The following is a 22,503-nucleotide window of genomic DNA, read 5'->3' on the forward strand; positions in this document are numbered from 1 at the left end:
TTACTTCAGAAATGTGACAAAAAAGTTAAATGCAAATCTTTTTGTCATTACCCCTGTTATATACTATTGTTATTTTGGTGCTACCATGGATCTGGCTCCCCTTCCTTGTTTCTAATGTAAGACACAAAAACAAAAACATATTTAAATTGAAATTGTTTTCATATATTTATTTAACAAATAGTATTGATCTTTTATCATGATTATTTATACATTGTTTTTATGTATTTACATATCATCACTAGTTAATGTAAATAGAAAAAAGGGGAATTCCATTACAGGAAAAGAGAAAGAGAGAATATTACATTGAATGAGGAGAGAATGAAAGGGGATTCAATGGGTACTGACTATAGGGAGGGGGTACTTAACATACAATAGTACATCACATGAATGGGCATAGTCAAATCAATAGAGAAAGCAGTGTATATACATGCTGTTTCAAAGAAAATGAATGGTGCTTAATAATTCAGAACAAAAGAAAAGAAATCAATAAAAGTTACTGAATACAATGCCATTCAGTTGATCCTTATATCCATATTTGCAAATTATGTCTCTTTAACATGTAGGTTCAATTTCAGCAAAGCAGATCAAATGTTGTACACCTACAAAAATAAAACAAAGCTCAAAATCAATATCGCATAAATCATATCAACCTATGAAAATGTGTCAATACTGCTTGACAACTGAGTGACAATGATTAATGAATACAAATTCTTGCAAATGTGCCCTTTACATTTTTCAAAGAGAGAAAATGAGGAATATTTTCCTGTCCATAAAGGGAAAGGTTCATCTAAATACTACTTCCTTAACGATTAGAAACAAATTTTCTAGTACTTTGGATTCTATCATACTTCTTCCATCAAAATTTCCCTATATAAACCACACATAACACTCAATACATAGTTTTCATGACAACTCACCAGAAGAGAGAAGTTCAAACACATTTAGAATGTGATTTTGTATAAGCTGAAGGGAAAACAGTATTACACAGAAGAAAAAGCAATATGTGAACATGCTCACCAAGTTAAAGCAGTTGAAGACATTATATACATACTGTACATGTATATTAAGTGTTTCCCTTCGCAGTTATTTCAACTACAATAGTTGTTTTGTTTACAAAGAGTGTTGTATATCGAATCTGTTACTTATTAACTCTTTTAGTGATTAAGTGTAATTTTAGGGGAACTGATATTTTTCAAACAACCTTGGCAAAATCACGCATCTGGCTTATGAAAAGTAATAATTAATTTATTCCAATTCGGTGGATACGCAATATGGTGCGTCATCTATCAGTTGCAGCAAACATACCAAATTTTAAACTTCAGGGTCGACATGGCGCAAGTAGCACACAGTGCTAGTGTCCTGTATTGTGACTGTGATGCTTCAAAAATGACAACCATATGGCAAGAATTCACAAAACACGGTCTTAATTTTGTAAAGAAATATATGGGCGAATTTCTATCCCACCTCCTGTATCGGCCAGCGCTGAAAATCGCATGAAAGCATGCATTTTAGTACTAGCGTGCCCAACAGATGTCAACTTTTTCCCATGAGGCATTGTGAATTTTGGCCTGTCCGCTGCAGCTGATAGATGGCGCACCGTATTGTGAATCCACCAAATTGCAAGAAAATTGCTTTTTTGTGAACCTAAGAAGCCCATCATGGACTTGTATTACTAAAAAATAAAGATGAAACACTATTCGAGGGTCAAGTAGAGATTTGAGCAAAAATAAAACCATGTCTTTACACTAACCGATTGAACATTATTTCTTTCTCAAGATTTCAAGGTTAAACCAGGGAGATGAGAAGCCATTTTGAAATGTGTCAGCATTGATGCTTGTGAAAGCTCTCATGTTACAGATATCAGACCACATAATATAACCTATGACAACTCTTGTGCCAATGTGGGTAATGAATCAATAATGTATTGGTATCAAGACATTTTATGAGATCAGTATGGACAATATACATGTATACTACATTCTCAACATTTGTTTACATCACAGAATGACATTATGTACATAATGCATTTGATTGAAACTTTTCACAAGATAAAATCACTGTCTTATGCATACATATTCAAATTGAATACATGTTGTGATAGAAAACATATTCTTCATAGTACTTTTTGGTGAAAAATTAAGGAAAATAATCAAAGGTACACTTAAATGCTTGAAAGGTTTTGTATTATTTGAAAAAGCCACAAGAATAGAAACCAAGTTTCAACTGATATGTTTTTTTTTAACAGTGATGATAACAATGATCAAGTAGTCTGAATACAATAAACATGGGCATGCTGGGACCAATGAATACTTTCAATCTGCAAGAAATGCTAACCAATTATTAACAGGTACATGACACAACATTGATCACTATTTCTTCTGAATGAAAGTATGTAAAACTGGAGATCACACTGCACACATCAACTGAAAACAAATAAATCCTTGCACATTAAATTAAAGGGAAATTATATACGCCAGCATTAAAACATACATGCTCATGTTTCATAGCAAATGAAAAGTAAAAGAATATATATATATGTATAAGTGGGTCATAAAATAAATCTAATATATACTTTCTATGTATATTTTTCATACATAACACTGTACAGTATATGTAAACCACATCTTATCTGTTAAAGATGAACTTCTACACACCAACAGTAGAGGGTCAATATGTAAATATGATGTGTCATTGGCTGCATCTTACAAATATTTCTTGCAAGACACCAAACTCTTTGATATTCTATGAGCCTCTACTTATTTAAAAATGTCAAATAGTCATCAAAAACTCAAAGATCTCAGTTAGGACAAAGTTAACTGCTAAATGTGAAAGATCACAATACAATCCTACTTTCATGAACAATCCTATGAAAAACACCATAATACCAGATTTTCCATCAGTTCCATAACTTAAATCTCCCTTTAAACTAATTCACAAATCAATAACATAAATTATAAGGTAATAAAACATATACAATTTTTAAGATGAAGCAGCGTACAAATTAAAAACGGTTAAAACATTCTGATCTTTGTAGACATGTATTGTAGCGATATCCATACATTAAAAACAAGATTGAATACATCATTTTTTTTTCTATAAATTACATAAGCATCTATGCACTTTTCCTTTCACAATGAATTCAAGTGAACCCCTCAGTTCACAATCATATGACCCCCAGTATTATATCTTTGTTACTATGTGACATCTGGGGAGTGTTTCATGAAGGACTGTCAGACATTTTATCTGACAGTTACCACAGTAATACCTCTTTTTTTGTACCAGCTACATATAGGTGGTTTGAATAAAAATGAATAAAACGGCTGTTTTCGATTTGCCGTACGGCCGCCGTAGAGCAAATGTGACCGAGGTATAACAGTGCCTCTCGGCCAATCAGAATCAAGGAAAGATGTCAGATCCGACAACATGTCAGACAAAAATATTGATGAAACACTCCTCTGATGTTGTATAACTAAAAAGTGTAATTTTCATGAAGTGAAGCATTCATACCATACATGAGCTAAGAATAACAATAACAATCGATTAGTACTGCCACCCATGGATTTAAACAAGATGATTTCAATAAACTTATAAATAAATAAGATTACCTTTATCATTGGCATTTCACATGTGACATACTGAATACATCTCTTCGATTCAATATCAACTGGGTACTGCACCAAACACTGGAAGTTTTCTTTATCCATTTAATGAAATTAAATAATTGATAATTTTTAGAAGGCCAATATTTATACTTAATCAAGACTGTTTGTATTCTCTTTTTATTTCATTCAACTTTTCAATAGTGTTTTTTCTAATTCACAGGGTACATACTCTGTATGAAATGTGTGAAATAAGGTGTACCAAAATGAGCAAAAATAAGAACAAAAGAATTATCTGAAGTATTTATCTTTGTCATGGATAATGAATGTAAGCCCAGCATTCTATAAAAATGCAAACGAAATTTTTGTTTAATTTGGTATTAGTCCACACTCGAAGAACACCAATAATCACCTTTTCATACTTTTCAGTTTAAAAGGGGGGATAAAGTAAAATGTATTTGTACTTTATATGAATGAATACAAATTGCTCTCATAAACTGCAAAACCTTGCATTGTAAATATTTGTACACAGCATACTTTATGCTCTCTTGACGTTTGAAGTTCCTATGATAAATAGAACATCTATGCAGAAATAGCTAATTAGGATTAAACTTGAACATTTTCTCTTTCATGAATTTGCCTATCTCCTCATCATGCACAATGGAAAAGTGATATTCAGGGCATATAATGAGCAATTTGTGCTTTAAGTTTGATTGCAGACATCTGATATCAATACAACAATATAAAAGGAATTCCGAATAGTTAAGACTTACTTTGCTTTTAGTGTACTGCTCTGTTATCTTATAATTAATAATTTAAATATCTCTCAAAATTTCCATTTTTCATTTATGAATTCTATGGCAATACCACAGTGATGAGGGTTGTCACCAGCCAAAGATGGGTCAAAGGGATGTATTTCAAGCATTGATAACAAACAGTACTGAACAGTTGTTGGTATAAAGGTGGAATAGAAGCTAAACATCAAATGCATTGATTTAATAGAAAATTCACTTCTACTGTGCCCAGCAATGAAGACACACTGTCCATATGCATCTGTAAGGCAGCAGGTCTTTCTTGTATGTGCTATGTGGGATGTTATTCTTCTACATCCTCATAGGTTGATTTCAAAGGTTTTGACAGCATTGTTAAATGGATTATTTGCAGGCGGCTGTGATGGTTGGTTGGGTTGAGGGCCAGACCAAGAAGAAGGTTGTTGATTTGTAGAATACACATTTTGTGGTAAAGTCCTTGACAGATCGGCTGTCCATGTTCCACCGATACCTCCAGCTCCTTGGTTATACTGCTGTTGCTGGATAGCCATGTTGTTGGCATTGTTGAAGTTAGCAGACATTGGCTGAGGCTGCATACCGACTCCATTTTGGATAGGCATGGCTCCTCCATGTACCTGGACAGATGCTACCTGTTGACCATTGACAGCAGCACCTCCATACGGAATAGGGTTGACCATGGGTGATGATGACCATTGGTCATTCTGCTTACTAGATGGATTGAGTGAGGGAGGGGTGACTCCTGCCCAAGGGTTGATGGCTGTACCTGGCACTGGTGCAATCTGGGTGAGGCCTGGTGCTGGTTTGGGGCGGGGTGGAGGGGTTGGTTGTCCTGTAGAGCTTGCCATTGGTGATCCTTCCCAGGGGTTCTTCTGTTTGATAGGGCCTGGTTCAGGTCTAAGTATACCTAATGTAAGCATAAAAGAGATTGGTTTCAATTTGTCTTTGAATGACTCACAACTCATCAAGTTGATTCTTTGATACATGAGATAATATAATGAATTGCTATCATGCCATCAGCCATTTTTATTAAATGCTCAAAATACAATATCAAAAGAGACTGAGTTTTGATAAAGATATGAATTAATCATTTTCATGTTAATCTGACAAAACACAACGGAAAACAAAAAGCACTAACAGAAATTAAAGAACATTTTATGTGGCTGGTCCAAGCAGAGGTTGGTTTCTCAAAGAATCATACTCAATTCTTATACTGCATTTGAAGAAAGGAAACTGTGCCAACAAAAAAGAAATCAATGTGATTTCTTTAAATGTCAAAAGAAAATGAACTCATAAATAAAAGGCATCATACACTCATTGCCAGATATCTTTATAAATAATGTCTGAAAACCCCTGTTCTACTATCCATCAGAGAGTGAGTAGAAAGTGAGGGAGGGTAGTAGCAACAAAGTGAAGATGGAGTAAACATGTTAAAAATTCTTGCTGACCTTCCCAATAAGAAACATGCCAATTTTTAATCCAAGGTAAGTGAGAAGGAGAAAAACCAGAAGGTTCACCATACAGCATGAAAGTTGCAAAGTCTTTCAAGTCACACTTACATGCAAAGCAGCACTAAAACAGGAAGTAAACTAGACATCAACAATTATTCTCCTATAAACTTTTGTAACTTTTTTCCAGATGAAAAGCACATGTTTTATTTGATCCTATCCACAATGAGAAATTCTTTTGCATTCTTTTTTAAGATTTTCTCACTGATCCCTGAAATGGGAAAGGATTCAGATTCATACGTGAATTTCTGCGCAAATTGTTTCTGATATGCCTCAGTATTTATTGTTTGCAATCTGCCAACCTCTGGGAATTAAAAATTGTATTCTGTGATAAAAAAAAATGTATTTTTCCCCAAAAAAAGTGTATTTCATAATAAAATGCGTGGCGCACTCGCTCATCGCGGCGCTCAAACTGCCAACATTGAAACATGTGTTTATCTCACCCTGGTTTTAACAAAATGATTGGAAAAAAAACAAGTTACCTGAAATTACATTGATCTAATAACCATATTTGTGTAAGTTTTATGAAATAGAGACATATAGAGATGAATTTTCTCAATAAATTACGATTTTGTAAAAAAAAAAAAAATTTGGTTGCAAAAACATACTAAATATACCAAAAACGTAATGGCTGGCAGGTCTGCATGTGTGGACAATTTGCTAAGCTGCTGGTTTCAAATTGCCAAGAGTATCAAATTTATAGTAAAAACATATTTAATAATTGTGAAATCTATCTCTGAAAACGGGATTCCTTTTTTTGTAGGACGCACTGTATAATATTCAAACCACTCTTTTTTTTCAGGCCACAGTAAACTAGACATCAACAATTATTCTCCTATAAATTTTTGTCACTCTTTTACAGATGAAAGACACATGTTTTACTGGATCCTATCCAAAATGAGAAATTCCCTAATCATGTCAAGAGCAGCATAGTGGAACAGGGGCTCAAGGACAATTTACCAGGTTGAGGTAGAGGATGAGTCCTGCTCTCTGTGGGTATCCTCTGTGATACATTAGGTCTTTGAGGGACTGGTGGAGGAGTAGCAGCAGCAGCAGCTTCCTCATGTTCAGAGAGTTGGTATAGACCAGCAGATAGCTGAGCACATGCTGTTGATATAGATTCTTGGTTCTGCTGATCCACTTGGCTACCGTTGATCAGAGTAGAGTGACCATTGGTTGTTGGTGTTTTGGTTGGTGTTTCTTGTGGTGATGTGGGCGGTGATACTAAAATAAACACATTAAAAAAAGGAAAAGATCGATATAGGGTTAAACATTAAAAAATATATATTAATTTGAGGCTAAAGTGAGATAATCATTTTAATTTTTTTTGTGTAGCTTTTTTTGTGTAGCTTTGCCAGATCCATCAGAGCACTACAAATGGCGACACTAAATTTGTTCCTGGGACAATTGATCTCGCCTATACAGGTACAGTCAGGGAAAGGGATTTGAGAGGACTTTTAGTTTAAGAAAAATGTGAGGATTAAGATTAGGGTAAGGAGTTTGAGTTTAAATTTAAGTTTTGTTTGATGTACAGATTTTGTGAATGCCATGGATCCTAAACAAATGAAGAAAAGATAGCAAACTCAATAGATAATAATGCAATTGCTATTTCAAAGACATAGTATCCCGGTACTGGTATTTTAAAATATTTTTTTACAAAAGTGTGAAACATCATCGAAAGAACCTTTTTTGAAAGCATCATTAACTACAAGCAGTCATTTCTCGTGTTATGTGCTATGTGCACATGTACCTGTTTTTTTTTTTAACAGTCTACATTACTATCTATTCATCAAAAATAAACAGGTTACAATTTCAAATTGTATTACATCAAATTATTTAATCAAAATATAATTATTGTCATCAAATTGAAGTAGGGACCCATGAAAAAAAATCAACCTAAATTGGGTACCTCTTACTATGTCTCATTCATATCATTATTCTGATCATCATACATTTTAAGAAATATAAGGGGCTATTCATGCTTTGAATAACAATGTGAGAATTATTAAAGCCAAAGTACAGTATTGGCCTGCAACCAAAATAAATTTATGTGGTTTCCTTCAATCTTATACTAGCCAACAAATTAGCTGTAAACATAACATTATCACAGAATCGATGCTCAAATCTACAAACAATAATACTGTCAATAGTCAAATGAAATAGAAGCAGCAAACAATATACTGAAAGCTGCTCTGTTAATCTGAACATTCTTCAGTCCAAAATCATCATATGGGGCAATCAAGGTCATATTCGAAATGGGTCAATTGGATTTTACTGTTTGTTGAAAATTTATTTCCAAGTAAAAAGGTCTTGCACCATCCTATCTTCCTATTTTCTGCAGCTTATAATCTCAAAATTTAGGTAATATCATTTATGAAAACATTTTCTCTAAAAGCAAATATTTAGGAATACAACTGGTAATATGTGCATAGCAGAGTCACTATTTAAACAGGTGGTATTTTTCTATTTATATACATTTATAGCAAAAAAAAGAGGTATTGATGAATATTTTCTTTCCATCAGCGTGTGATGTCATGTCTGGAATGCAATCCATTAGGGGAAATGGGTAGTAGCCCATCAATGACTTCCTTGAAATACTATCCAGGATATGGTCTGAAAAATTGTTTCCAGCTCTCATTACAAAGAGAAAAATATATCAAAGACTGAAAGTAGATTTGGCTTAACTCCCATTTATTTACTTTTTATGGGCTTTTAAATTCATCATTCCCAGAAGAGAGGCAAGGCTAGGATGGGGTAGTACATTAAATCAGAAGAGAGTAACATCGGAGTACTGGAAAGATACAAATGCTCCCCCCCCCCCCATCTCTGTAGAAAATGAATTAATAAATTCACCCATAATTAACGAACAACTAGAGAGAAATAAAGACAGATGGAGAAAGAGGAGGAGGGACAGAGAAAGATGGAGATACAGACTGACATAGAGAGATAAAAAGAGGAATAGAGGGAATGTGTATGGGAGGAACAAACAAAGAGGAGTGGATAAAATCAAAGTTTGAGCTAGGTATATGGTAAGAGTTATGGCTAGAATTACTTCAAACATAGTTCAAATTAGAATAAGCAAAGACAACAAAATTGAGAGAGCTACTTAAACATAATTTACATAAAACGAGTCAATGTATGATATTCAAACCACTTTTTTATTTCACGGTGTACCATCACATCACTTTCTATTTTCAAAATTACCTTCTGGGTGAGTTTGTAGAACTTGCTGTTGGCGCTGCAACGTAGAAGGCAATTCATTAAGCCTGAGGGAGAGTTGACGCTTAAATGGTGTAGCTTCATTGATTTTACCAAGGCGTACAGAACCTTGCCTGATCAACATATCACTGCTAGCATGTCGTCTTGGGATAGCATGAGGCAATGGAGCCTTGTCCTTTTCTGTAGGAATTTCTGTGAAATTAAAAGACAGGATTCTTATGTGCTTACTTCAACTTCACCTTCATATCAATCTTATTTCCATCATATCTTATCTTATCTTGTCTTTCATACTTTACACATCATTCATCATTGAATAATTTATGTTACATGTATAGCAACTGATAATAATATATCAACATGTGGTGAGTTTTTGTATGTTATATAGGCTACATGTTTCATGATGTAGTTCAGTTTATTTGGACCTTTTCAGATTTTGAAAATAAACCAGTTACTCAATCAATCAAAACAAACAAAATAAATGTTCGATTGAAAATCTGTGATTAAAGATTGCAGTTATTAAACCATGCAGTCTGATGTGAGTTTATACACAAAAAAACCTCAACAATTAAGAATAACTAACAATGACAATAACCCCTTAAAGGAAATCCTGAAAATCATTCCCAGTTACATTATTTTTTTTTAAAGGTAAGATACAATGGAGTGCCTCATTAAAACATAATTTAGCAGTATTAAAGATGGTATACATAATTTCTGAAGATTTAAGGTCACTTGGGTGTATTAGATTCCAAATAATCATTTTCCTTCCCCAATTTCTATTTCAAAATACATGTAGGCCTACATGTTCCTGGCAGAAATATTTCCAAAGAAATCTAACAATTAGAGAACATGTCAATATTGTCCATTATAAAATATAGTTATCAATGTTGTTTCATACTTGTGTTGGCTATTTTGTTCTTCATTATGAAAAAAGGAGAAAGAATGGACAAATTAATAAAAAAGATAGATAATTATATTGCAACATGGATAAAAGTTTCATTTACCTAACATAATGTATCAGCCAACAATATCCTAACAATATACTGTAATGCCCTTTAATTATTAAGCAGGTGTTATTCATCTGTTATGACAGTATTATATAGCTAGAGGGAGATTCCTTTTCTACCTGTCAAATATGATTTTCCATACAATAATCACTTGAAGTAAGTATGGCTTGTTTAAATGAGACAATTAAAGGGTATGGTCAAATGTGTATCATATGATCACTGTGATGAATAAAGTATGAACCTGCACAAATTTATTGGGCTAAACTTCTATTGTAACTTTTATATCAACAGCTTTGGGTATTATGGTTAGTAGCATTTAGATTTTTTTTTTTTTTTTTACAATTAAAGAACCTTACAATAAAAGAAAATAAATTTTAAGCCTGAGTCGAATCGATTTTAAAATCGGTGTTCGATCGATGTCATCGAGCGCCGGTGCAGATTTTGCAAAATCGGTGCATCGAAGAAAAAAAAAAATACGTCGGCCGGCCGATTCGTTTGGTTCACACAATCAATCATCAAAATAAACAGAAATGTCCAACTTGACTTCTAGTACTACTTACTTGATTTTTACATGTATTTCCCCCAAAATGAAACCGATTGTGTAATTATGATGCCTATTCACCATTAATTTGAAGTTTATTTCGATCATAGATCGAGTCTTACTCGTCTGCTCGTGCCGAGATAATTTTTGCATGATGAATTCATGAATGGAAATCATCGATCGTGCAGCGCATGCGCTGTACTGTGCTTTAATCAAAACAGAAAATGGCCGGAAAATTGACGCAATCAACATAAAATAAACCTTGCTATCATGAACAATATTAATATGATGACCATAGAACATTATTTAATCGTAATATTTGACAATAATTTGCATATGATAATCATTAATATGAATTTAGAGCTTGATGTGAAACGTTTGTATTTCGTTTCAATTTTCAATGACGGACATCACATGACGATCGACTTGAGCGAGTGAACTTGTCTAAAACAAAATTATCACGTTAGGATTGATTCTCGAACATTGTCAACATGCAGAAACTTTTTCAAGATCGTAATATCTCCATATAATAACATTTTACATGACAAAACCAGGGGCGGATCCAGCTTTCGCCAATAGGGGGGGCCGAAAAATTTTCATTAACATTTTTCTCGATTGGCCGCTATAATATGATTTTTTTTCAAGGTGTAGTCCTAACTAAAGACTGAAGTTTTAAGTATATGTTAGTTTTTATTGTTATAAACAAGATAGGGTAGCTCATGTGGTCTTAATATATAATGCGAGCGCGAAGCGCGAGCTCAAATTCTTTGATATTTCTGAAGATTCAGAGGAGATTTTATAATCATGAAAAAAAGATAAGTATCCAACTAAACAATGCGAGCGCGAAGTGCGAGCCGAAATTTTATGATATTAACATGAAAAGGGACTCAATTAGGACTGTTTTCTTAGTGATTAATGGAGAGGATACAAGTATCACCAATTAAATGAGAGTGCGAAGCGCGAGCTCAAAATTTTTGATATTCCGACCTGAAAACTGGAAAAGTCTAAGCGCGTTTTTATTTAGATGAACAAGCTGTGTGTCTCAAACAATTAAATGCGAGCGCGAAGCACGAGCTTAATTTTTGATATACTGACATGATAAAGGAGCATTTTGACAAATTTTGGTAAGAATTTCCAAAGAGGATAGGTAACTCACAAATCAAACAATGCGAGCGCGCAGCGCGAGGTGAAAATTTTGATATATATAAACAATTTCTGTAAATCAAACAAAATGATGAAAGCTTGATGTGCGAGCTAAAATATTGTGTGCAAATTGATTTCAGAACTAGATATATAAGTGCCATTTAATCCTCTTGAATGGGATTCACTACACAGGCAATGCGAGCGCGAAGCGCGAGCGAAAAATAGACTATATAAAGTCTATTTTCCAATTCTTCTCCTCACTTTTTTCTTGTTTCTTTTCGGGGTCGGGCCGGCCGTTACGAGGCTGTAAATTACACATCATGGGCATGATATACCTCTTTCTTACTTTTCTTTCTGTTTTTCATAGTTTCTATCAAGTTAAAGAGTACATTTTTTCTGCAGGTTGTCAAAAAATAGGGGGGGCCGGGGCCGGCTCGGCCCCCTCCTGGATCCGCGCCTGAAAACAGAGTAAATTGCGTGATATTTTTTTTCCATCAATTTGAAGCTAATTTGTGCCCAACTTCGGGCTCTGATTTTCATGAATGGAAAATATGTCCTACGATACGTCAACGAACGCGCATGCGCATTGTGCTTCTTTTTCTTGGAGCTAGCTAGCTCCGGAGACGTCCAGGCCAGAGATGGAATTAAAAAAAAAAAATGCCAGTATAATACTATAAATATTTCCATATGAACATGACATGCTTTGCTGACATTGTCAGTATTTTTAATATGGCCATAACATCTTATTAAATCGTAATTATTTAACATCCTATAATAATTTATATGAATTTAGTGCTCGATCCGAGACATATTTATTTCGATCGCATGCTCGTGTCTTAATCTTGTGTCTAAAATTTAAAAAATATGGATTATCATATCAGGATTAATTCTCGAACATCGTCATTACTCATATTCCACAATCTTTCCTCACAATCGTTATATCAGCATTGAATACCAATTCAAATGACCATCCAGAGAAAATTACGTATTTATTCCCGTCAATTTGGAGCTCATTTTGGATCTAACTACACAATCTCAGGCAAGTTACAGTGCTCCCGCTGTTTGCACTTTTTTGCTGGCGCTGGCCTGGGCTGCGGGCCGGGCGGGGCTGGTGTGTGCGAGTCTGGACCGCGAATGCTAGTTGACCGAAAATCGTTCGGATCGACTCTGCGTGATTCATGTCTTTGATATTGTTTCATTTTAAACTTATATATTGTCATCTTCAAATATCATTGTTGATGATATTTTGGGAAGATTTCTGCATTGGTCCCAGGCTTTCTTGGGTTTTGTGATCATAGAAAATACAAATGAACTTTGCTCTGTCATCTGCTTGTGCAACGCTCACCCAGCCAGCGCATACCGTCAGTGCATGCAATGCGTGCATAGCGCATCGACGCGACGGCGCGGCCGGAGCAAAAAAAAGATTGACTCGATTTTCCCCGCCGCGCCTTCAAAATTCGATTCATCGATGTTCGATCGAATTAAAGCTGTCGAACACCGGTTTTCAAAATAATCGATATGACTCAGGCCAAAATAAACTGCCAGACAAGGTCTTTCATTTATTAAAAATGTTTGGCTAGCTGTTGCTATGTCAGAACTTTGTATGGTGAATCCTTGCATCTGATTGACTTAAAACAAATAAGTCAATAAAAATCACTGAAAAAATACTTTATGAAACCCTGACATGAAGTGACCTAAAATGAGGATAAAACCCTTGAACACATCCCATAGAAACAGTATCTTGTGTTTGCATCTTGATTCATGATTATAGCTGAAGAGAGTTGCTTGAAATTAAATGCACCCTTCTTGTGGCATATATGTTACAGCCTTCATTTGAAATGGCCCTAAGACGTGAACATTCAATCTCCCATTGGAGGTACTCTGGGGAAACATAATCTAACATTTTTATTACCATGCTTGGAATGTTCAATCTTGCTTCCCTGAAAAAAGGATGTTTATCATTTCTCTTTAAAAAATATTTCAAAACACTCAGTGACAATGGCTTTGAGGCAAAATACAATTTTAGTTTTAAGAAATGAATTTGATGAATTTGTCCTAACTTTGACTTTGATATTTTATCCCTCCATGATCTTTCATGGAATTCATCATCAAATCAAAATTATTCTGATAACTGAATAATTAAATGAATAAAACAAACCAAAGGGGATTTTTTTTTTTCTATCAGTGAAATATTTTGACTTGAAGAGTTGTTTGCAGGTAGGGTTACATTGAGGTCTGGATTTGGGGATAACACCAAATCCTTATTTTATGATTTTGATTTTGCTCCATTTTTACATATTTTTCTGTAAAAAAGGTATGCACCAGGCTGAAGACATTTATATCTCAATAAAAGAGTAAAATTCACCAAGCAAAATGCTGAAAATTTGATCAAAATCAGATAACAAATAACAAAGTTATCAAATTTTAAAGATTTGCATTATTCCGGTGAAACAGTTCTAGGCATTTCTTCATGAATAGTCATTGGGTGGGCTGCTGATGTCATATCTCCACTTGTTCTTTTGTATTTTATTATATGAAATTAGGTTTGTTCAAAAATTTTCTACCAAGAAATAAAACAATTGGATTGACTACTGATTAAGTGCATTAATTATTCATTGCTGCAACTAATTTCATCATAAGGGAGATGCACCATTTACACATTTATGAAAAAAAATGAAACAATTATGATTTCAAGTAATATCATGTGAAAGAGGAAAGTGGGGATGTGACATCATCAGCCCACCTCATGAATAATCATTAAGACATGCCAAGAACTGTTTCACCAGAATAATGCAAATCTTTAAAATTCAATAACTTCGCTATTTGTTATCCGATTTTGATAAATTTTCAGCAGTTTGCTCTGTGAATTTTACTCTATTTATTGAGATATAAATATCATCAGCCCGGAGTATCCCTTTAACATTAACCATGAAACCTATGTGTAATGAATGCAGCTTGATTCTATCCTATCCTTCACTGTGACATGACAATCCCATACCTTCATTTTCCTTCTCTTCTGTAGCATTACGTGCTTCAGCTGCATCCATAGCCTCAGTCATAGTAGGTACTCTGAAGGATCCTTGTCTGGTAAAGCTTGTCTTGTTTACATCAAACTCTACCTTGACTCCACACAGCTTGTCCCTCTGTTGCTTGCGTTCCAGACATGCTGCGAATGCACAACCCACGGCATGGCTCAGACGTTCACCCTGAGATACAAACCAACCATTAACAATCAGGGTGAAATGAAACCTCATTCAAATATATAGATTTTATGAACAATGGTTGGAGCAATAACATTTACGTAAAAATAAAAATGGTCATCCAATACATTTGTAAAAACAAACAAACAAACTTTGCCTCCTCCAAAAAATGATATTAGTATTTTCAACACATAAAGTAGATTATTCTCAGTATTTATTTAATACTATTAAAAAAATATATGTATTATTATCACAAGCTAATTACAAAAAAGGATGTGAATAACTTTTGAATCCTTTACAAAATTTTCATCACTAGAAGAGAAAAGGTGAGAAACTGTTGCCAGTCCATCAAGTGGGTTTAAACAATACAAAAACAAAATAGATCTGCATCAAAGATAAAATATGGCCTTAGGAAAAAGAATTTCATCCTCATGTTTTATATTGATATGGTATAGAAAGCCATTTCCATGACCCTTATTTTTAGCCAATCTTGACAAGTAATTGCATAGGATTCATGAAAAACAACTAGAGAATAGTTAATTTGACAGTTGAGATGAACGCCTCAAGATGTACTTGAACTGTTATCATAAATTCAATCACCGTATGATTTCCTGGATTGGTAATTCCCAAGCCAGTTGATTGCTCATCATTATTCAATGTGCAGAATATCATCAAGTACTTCACAAGTGTAGATTTCCCACACTTCCTTTTCATTTTTTTTCCCTGTTAAATATTGTGTATCAAAAAGCAGAAGCATTGTGGTGTAGTGGTTTTGACTTGTAATCAGAGGGTCATGTATTCAAATCCTATTACAGCTTGACATCGTTTGGCGAAGTGTCAAATCCACACTTGTCACTCTCTACCCAGAAGTTAAATGGGTACATCTGGTAAGATGCAAAATTTCATGCAGCATGCAGAGCAATAGGGTTGGGAAGCTCTTGCTTCATCACTCCCCAGGGAGTGGAGAAAGTATATACACTTGCATTGTATGGGGGCAAGCCCAGATCCAATGATCAGAGAAAGACGTGTAGGCCTACATGTATCAGTAAAGTGTTCAAATACATTCCACTGTAAATAATGTATAAGCAGAATATTATGATAATTATCAAAAAATTTATAAAGCGCATCTTACAATGTCTGAACAGGATAAATCACTACTTCGGTGATTCGCTTTATCATAATAGTGTTATTATCACTTATTTTTCAAAGCCTAAAAGCTCTATAAAAACATATGCCAGATAAAGACTAAACCCTTTTTTACTTTTTTTCTCTCTTTTTCTTTTTTTTTGCCTAATGGACCTGTTTAATACACCCATTGGGTTTTGTTTCCAAAGTGAAAGTCATTATCACTCTTTTCGCTTTTTTCCACAACATACAAATAGAACAAAAACACAGCAAAATATCACATCCATCACTGAATATCTATAAATATCCCCATGAGTGAATTTATAGCCATATTAATTTTCTTTTGTTCTACACTCTAGCACCAGATATATTTAGAAGCTAGCTAGCCTACTAATACTTCAAACACAATTTATCTTTCCTTTGGGGGATATGGATGGGTATTCTTTACAGGAAGTAGTAGCCTTGACATGTCCTGTCAGTGTGTCTTGCTTGAGCTAGCTTGGACTGCAAATTAGGCCACTGGTTGACATGCAAACTATGATCCTCTTGTTCCACTTTTTTAAAGCTCAGCATTAGACCCTGGTCATTCTATTCATCCCTTGGATCTTTCATATGGATTATGTTGCTTGGTATTAGCATTTTGTGTCTTACAGGAAGGAGGAGAGATGATCAACAAAAGATATATATATAACAGACAGGGAGGGATCCAAAACAAGTTCTAAGAATAAACCGAAGGGTGTTGAGGGTATGAGCAGATCCAAAATTTTGAATAGGAAGGAGTAGTTTCTGGCGTCTCCAACTGAGAAGAAAATAAATTCCAAAATTTAAGGGGCAGTTCACCCTGACGCACAGTTTGTTGTAAAAATAGCAGATAAATTTTTTTTGAAAATAATGGTGAAGGTTTGAGGAAAATCCATTAAAGATAGAAGTTATTAGACTTTCAAGTTTTTGATTTGTGACGTCATAAACGAGCAGCTGCCCCATATGTTATGTAATATATTATGCATAGATTTATCCCTTTTTTGACGGTACATGGTGACTAATTTTTTTTCTTTTTAGGAGCAGGTGTGAAATGATTTTGCATTGATATACTGAAGGTACAATAAAAACTGTTTACGTTTTTCTGAGAAATGGATATTTCATTGATTTTTACCATAAGATATAAAGGAAAGTTGATCGCGTATGACGTCACAAATCAAATAATTAGAATTTCAATAACTTTTCATTCCTTTATGGATTTCCCTCAAAACTTTGCCAATATTTTTCATTATTTTTTTTATATTTTCACTGCATATCAGATGGAGGAGGGTAAGGCCTGACTACATGGGAACATTTATTTATTATTTCATTAATATTTGTAAAGCCTGGCTCACCCCTTTGCATTTTGGGCTTGCGTTTTTGGCTTGAGTTTAGAAAAGAGAATCTGAGTTTAGCAAACGCAACACGACACAATGAGATGAGGTCAATATGCAGTCTAACACAGATTCAAACCAAATATTTTGCTGCGTAGTATGCTGCATCTTGATTTTTTTTGCTATTACATAGCATTACGCAGCTTAAAGCGCAAAGGTGTGAGCCAGGCTTTAGAAGTTGCTGAAATCCTTCCATCTGACAATGTCAACACTCTTTGTTAATTGATTAAATGACACCCTGTTCAATCTCAAGAATGCATTGTTACACATGAACATTTATACTTTCATCTGAACATGGATCCTAATACTCACAGGTTCTCGTAGTGAGTGAAAGCAATGGCATAGCCATCTCCTTGTAGTACCATCTCTGCAGATATAGGAGAACCCCTTGTCATTGTTGCGATCTGGTGCACAAAAGGACACTTTTTCTATAGTCTGGTCAACAATAAGGCCCTGAAAAGAGAGAGAGAGAAAAGTATTGAGTCATCAGATTAGAAAATAATTTGATACAACCACAAGATTTTTTTTTCCTATGATTTTGAAAAGGTTGTTTGGCAGTTTTTAAAAACAGGAGGCATACCGGTAACCTGTCAAACTTGATCAACTACTATTAGTAGTAAAATGTATCAAAGTACTCGATCTTATGTCAAATTTCTTGGACAAGACATGCAAGAAATGATCTTGAAAAATGAGTGAACATGTACATCACATTTATAGTTGGATTACAGTTCATAAAGGCCCTACTTGGCCTACCTTTTCTCAGATGAGAAATCAATTTTCTGAATGTGGTTTTTAAATCCAATTTGTTCGCTCTGAATTATCTGGTAGATACATCACACTAATGAGATTTTGAAATCTACGTGCACATTAAGTCTATATTACACATAAAGTATTCCAACCAGACATCCCTGGTACATGTAGTCTATTTTTAATCTCTTCAAAGAGGAGATTAAAAATAGCAAGGGCACATCAAGGACTATGACAGAATCCAAACAATAATCAGCCATTCAACTATTCAATTGAGGGGTTTTGTGAAGGCTGTAGCAATATTCTGCTGAGGAAACTTTCAGATTGATGACTGATCAGAGAATTCATTAAACCCAAGCTACAGGTATATCTACATCTTTTTTAAATACAGTACAGACCAAGTATTAGTTCTTCACAGATTTGATGACAAAGAAAATAACACAATTACACTGGTGCTAAAAATTAGTGAATCCCCCTGGGGGGGGGGGGGGCTTACATTGACAAGTGGTACCGTGTACGACCAAAAAACATGTAAAAAGGATGTCTCTTTCAAGATAGGGCACGTAATGAAATAAGGGTGACATAAATACTAAAATAATGAAAAAAGGGTATCTATTTCACTAAGAAAGCTACGTGTTTAGGGTCAAATTTCTGAAGGTATAAAAACTTAAGACTAATGTTTTATAAAGGATGTACTTTTTGCCCCAACAGTCAACACTAGGCTAACGTTACATGTTTAGAGTACGATTTGCGCGAGGTGCAGCCGTATTAAACCCAATGATGTAGGTAAAGGTAAAACCGACCACTTGCGTCCGTGACATACATGTAACAATTAAATATTGCTGTACTTGTTTAGGGGTTCAATTCAGGAAATACTTGCCAAGAGTATTGTTTTATTTCCAATACTAGTTAAGGGTAGGGTTTCACACGCCAATACTTGTTAAAGGTCAAGTCCACCTCAGAAAAATGTTGATTTGAATGAATAGAGAAAAATCAGACAAGCACAATGCTGAAAATTTCATCAAAATCGGATGTAAAATAAGAAAGTTATGACATTTCAAAGTTTCGCTTATTTTTAACAAAATAGTTATATGAACGAGCCAGATACATCCATATGAGTGAGTCGATGATGTCACTCACTCATTATTTCTTTTGTTTTTTATTGTTTGAATTATACAATATTTCAATTTTTACGAATTTGATGATTAGGACCTCCTTGCCTGAAGCACAAAATGTTAAAATAATGGAATTCCACGTGTTCAGGGAGGAATGAAACTTCATTTCAAATGGCAATGACGAGAAAATCAAAATATTTCATATTTCATACAATAAAATACAAAAGAAATAGTGAGTGAGTGACATCATCGACTCTCTCATCTGGATGTAACTGGCTCGTTCATATATCTATTTTGTTAAAAATAAGAGAAACTTTAAAATGTCATAACTTTCTTATTTTACATCCGATTTTGATGAAATTTTCAGTGTTATGCTTGTTGAATTTTTCTCTTTTTATTCAAATCAAGTTTTTGTTGGGGTGGACTTGTCCTTTAAGGGGTGCATTTTCAGAATATGGAAAATACTTGTTAAGGGTGCTCAGGGAGAGCCCACTGTCACACATGGTATCCACTCGTCAATGGAAGTAGCCCCCCCCCCCCGACCCCACCAGAACATGGACATATTCAAAGTGTTCTCCCATATTTAATTGTGAAGTCAGGTGATAAAATATTACATTCAAAAGTTTATTTCTCTGGGCTTGGAGAGCATTGTTGTCTACATTCAACACTCAGCATAAAGGAGTGTATTTTGTGGTGGGGTTCATTAAACCAGGCCTCTACAAAAAAAAATTTGTCACTTGCCCTGTTGGGCAAGTGATGAAAAAATTTACTGGAAGTTTGCAAAATGTTGGCTGCGGGCGTCGATTGTATTTTGATACACTATGGAAATCGTACACTTTATTGTCGGCTGCTTGCGTTCGCATGGTCGCATCCGGACAACAGCGGCGCTATTGCTCCCTTTTCGATCCCATGATCCTTTGCGTGAATCTTTTTGCAATAAGGTCTATAATAAAAACCATTTACCTAGTGTAACATCATAAATTAGAGTAAAGAAAGAGCTGAATATTCTTCATTTTTTCAGTAGTTTCCAACTCAATCAAAACAATTTCAAGGTAATATGGAAAATAGATGGCCATTTCATGGATTTTTGCAAAATGTGAAATTTTAGCCACTTTTGGTGTGCATCGGCAAATTGCTCAAGTAGCGCATGCACAGTCATTGCACACATAGAACGTAAGATGCGATGGCATGGTTTTTCGAACGAGGTACCTGGCGATAAATTATTGGTAATTGGCGCTGATTTTACATCAGTTTACACTGTTTTTTTACTGGTTTGACATAATCTGAGAGATAGTTGTGATTATCCAAAAGATATTGAAATTTAGAGGGTCTACTGATATTTTATTTCCAAAACATCCACTTGCCTGATCGGGCAATTGACTTTGAGAAATGCTTGCCCGCATGTCATTTTCACTTGCCCCGGGCAAGCGGGTTTGTCCCGCCCTGATTAAACTTTTGAGGACAACTGTACATGCAGGCCTTCATGTACAGTACATGTATCCAATACAACTACAAGTAGGCCTACAGCATAACCAAAAAGAAATTAGGACAAGTTTCATTTTCTCATGAGCTCTTAATTTCAATTTGAACGTGACCTCTACACTTTCATTGACAGTAATTAAAGTCACTCTCTGTCTCGATTTCCTGTCAATGTAAAACTTACAATTTTTTAAACTACATGTACTTACTTAAAGGTCAAGTCCACCTCAGAAAAAAGTTGATTTGAATCAATAGAGAAAAATCAAACAAGCATATCCCTGAAAATGTCATCAAACTCAGATATAAAATAATAAGTTATGTTAGTTTTTATACTTATTTTTCACAAAACTGTTATAGGGGCAATTCCATAGGTTGGTGGACATGAGCTCAATGTGTCTTTGTACATATAGCCCATCTGAACCGTAACGTGAGTAACCACTTTATCTGCACCCCTAGTAAAAACCATGTGTTCTTTATTTTTTTAATTATATACAAATTTGTCTCCCTAATATACTTCTTTGAAATGGATATAATCAACTTTCATAAAAGCCTTGCATGAGGACACTTTCACTTATGTCCACTTTTCATTTTATGCATGTCCAAATCATGTAACATGAGTAACCGACACATTTAAAAGATTTGCCAGGAGCATAATGAAATTTCCCAAGTTTTGTTTTTATACAAAGGATAGTCTGACTGCATACTATGTTGTGATAAAGAGATGTTTAGTTCCTATCAATAATAATGGAGTTACAGCTCCAAGTATGAGTCAAGGTGTCTCCAAATGTAACGTGAGTAACCGTGGAATAGCCCATAGGCACAACTCAGTGATATGCAAATGAGAGAGTCAATGATATTGATGTCACTATTTGAATAATAAATACAAAACGTCAATTTTTACCTTTTTGACAAAAGGACCCTCTTTATTAAACAAAAGAATGTAAAAAAAAGTTAATTCCAAATGTTCAAACAATGGTAATGCCAAATGTTCAGGGAGAAACTTCATGTGAAAATGAGAAAAAAAAACTTCTTTTGGGTCCCCTCATTTGCATACCGTACCAAAAACTGAACCAGGATGTGGAAGCCAAACTTTAAATTGTCATAACTTTCTTAATTTAGATATAATTTTTGTTTTTATGCTTGTTTGATTTTTTCTTTTTATTTAATCAAATCAACTTTTTGTTGGGTTGGACTTGACCTTTAATCAGTTTTAAAAGTTGTAAATTTTACAGTGACAGGAAATCAAGACAGAGAATGAATAATTACTGTGAGAGAATGTTGTAAACCTGACATTTGACAGTAGCCACATTTACTTTCAGAGTCCTAACTTACGAGTTTAATATACAATAAGGAAATTGATTGCATTTATTCATCAGGGATTCGTATAAATGGACGATATTCATTTCATAATCATTCAAGCTTGATCACAGAAACCAAGTTGATGCATGGAATGCGTATGACGGCCATGCAAGATGCAAATTGCAATTCAGCAAATTATTGTTTGTGACCTTCATAATGCAATCTACAGACCAAAATTACCTACACAGAGTACAAGAGATGCGCATTAATTATGTATGACTACAGGCTACATGTACTTCTCATTTTCTAGGAATAAAGTACAGG

At 34.4% G+C, this 22,503-nt stretch overlaps 1 protein-coding gene across 1 annotated transcript in view; it reads right to left on the bottom strand.

The window, feature by feature from the left end:
• Nucleotides 1-146: 146 nt before the first annotated feature.
• LOC129265137 (protein numb-like) overlaps nt 147-22,503 on the bottom strand; it is a 65,921-nt gene continuing 43,564 nt past the window's right edge. Inside the window, exons 5-9 of the mRNA XM_064101677.1 lie at nt 17,852-17,992; nt 14,801-15,008; nt 9,100-9,306; nt 6,856-7,119; nt 147-5,294 (exon numbers count right to left, since the gene is read on the bottom strand). Coding sequence (XP_063957747.1) covers nt 4,711-5,294; nt 6,856-7,119; nt 9,100-9,306; nt 14,801-15,008; nt 17,852-17,992 — 1,404 coding nt within the window. The 3' untranslated portion in view covers nt 147-4,710. The remainder of the gene's footprint in view (nt 5,295-6,855; nt 7,120-9,099; nt 9,307-14,800; nt 15,009-17,851; nt 17,993-22,503) is intronic.

This window comes from Lytechinus pictus, chromosome 7, assembly GCF_037042905.1.
Source record: "Lytechinus pictus isolate F3 Inbred chromosome 7, Lp3.0, whole genome shotgun sequence".
Taxonomy (NCBI): Eukaryota; Metazoa; Echinodermata; class Echinoidea; order Temnopleuroida; family Toxopneustidae; genus Lytechinus; species Lytechinus pictus.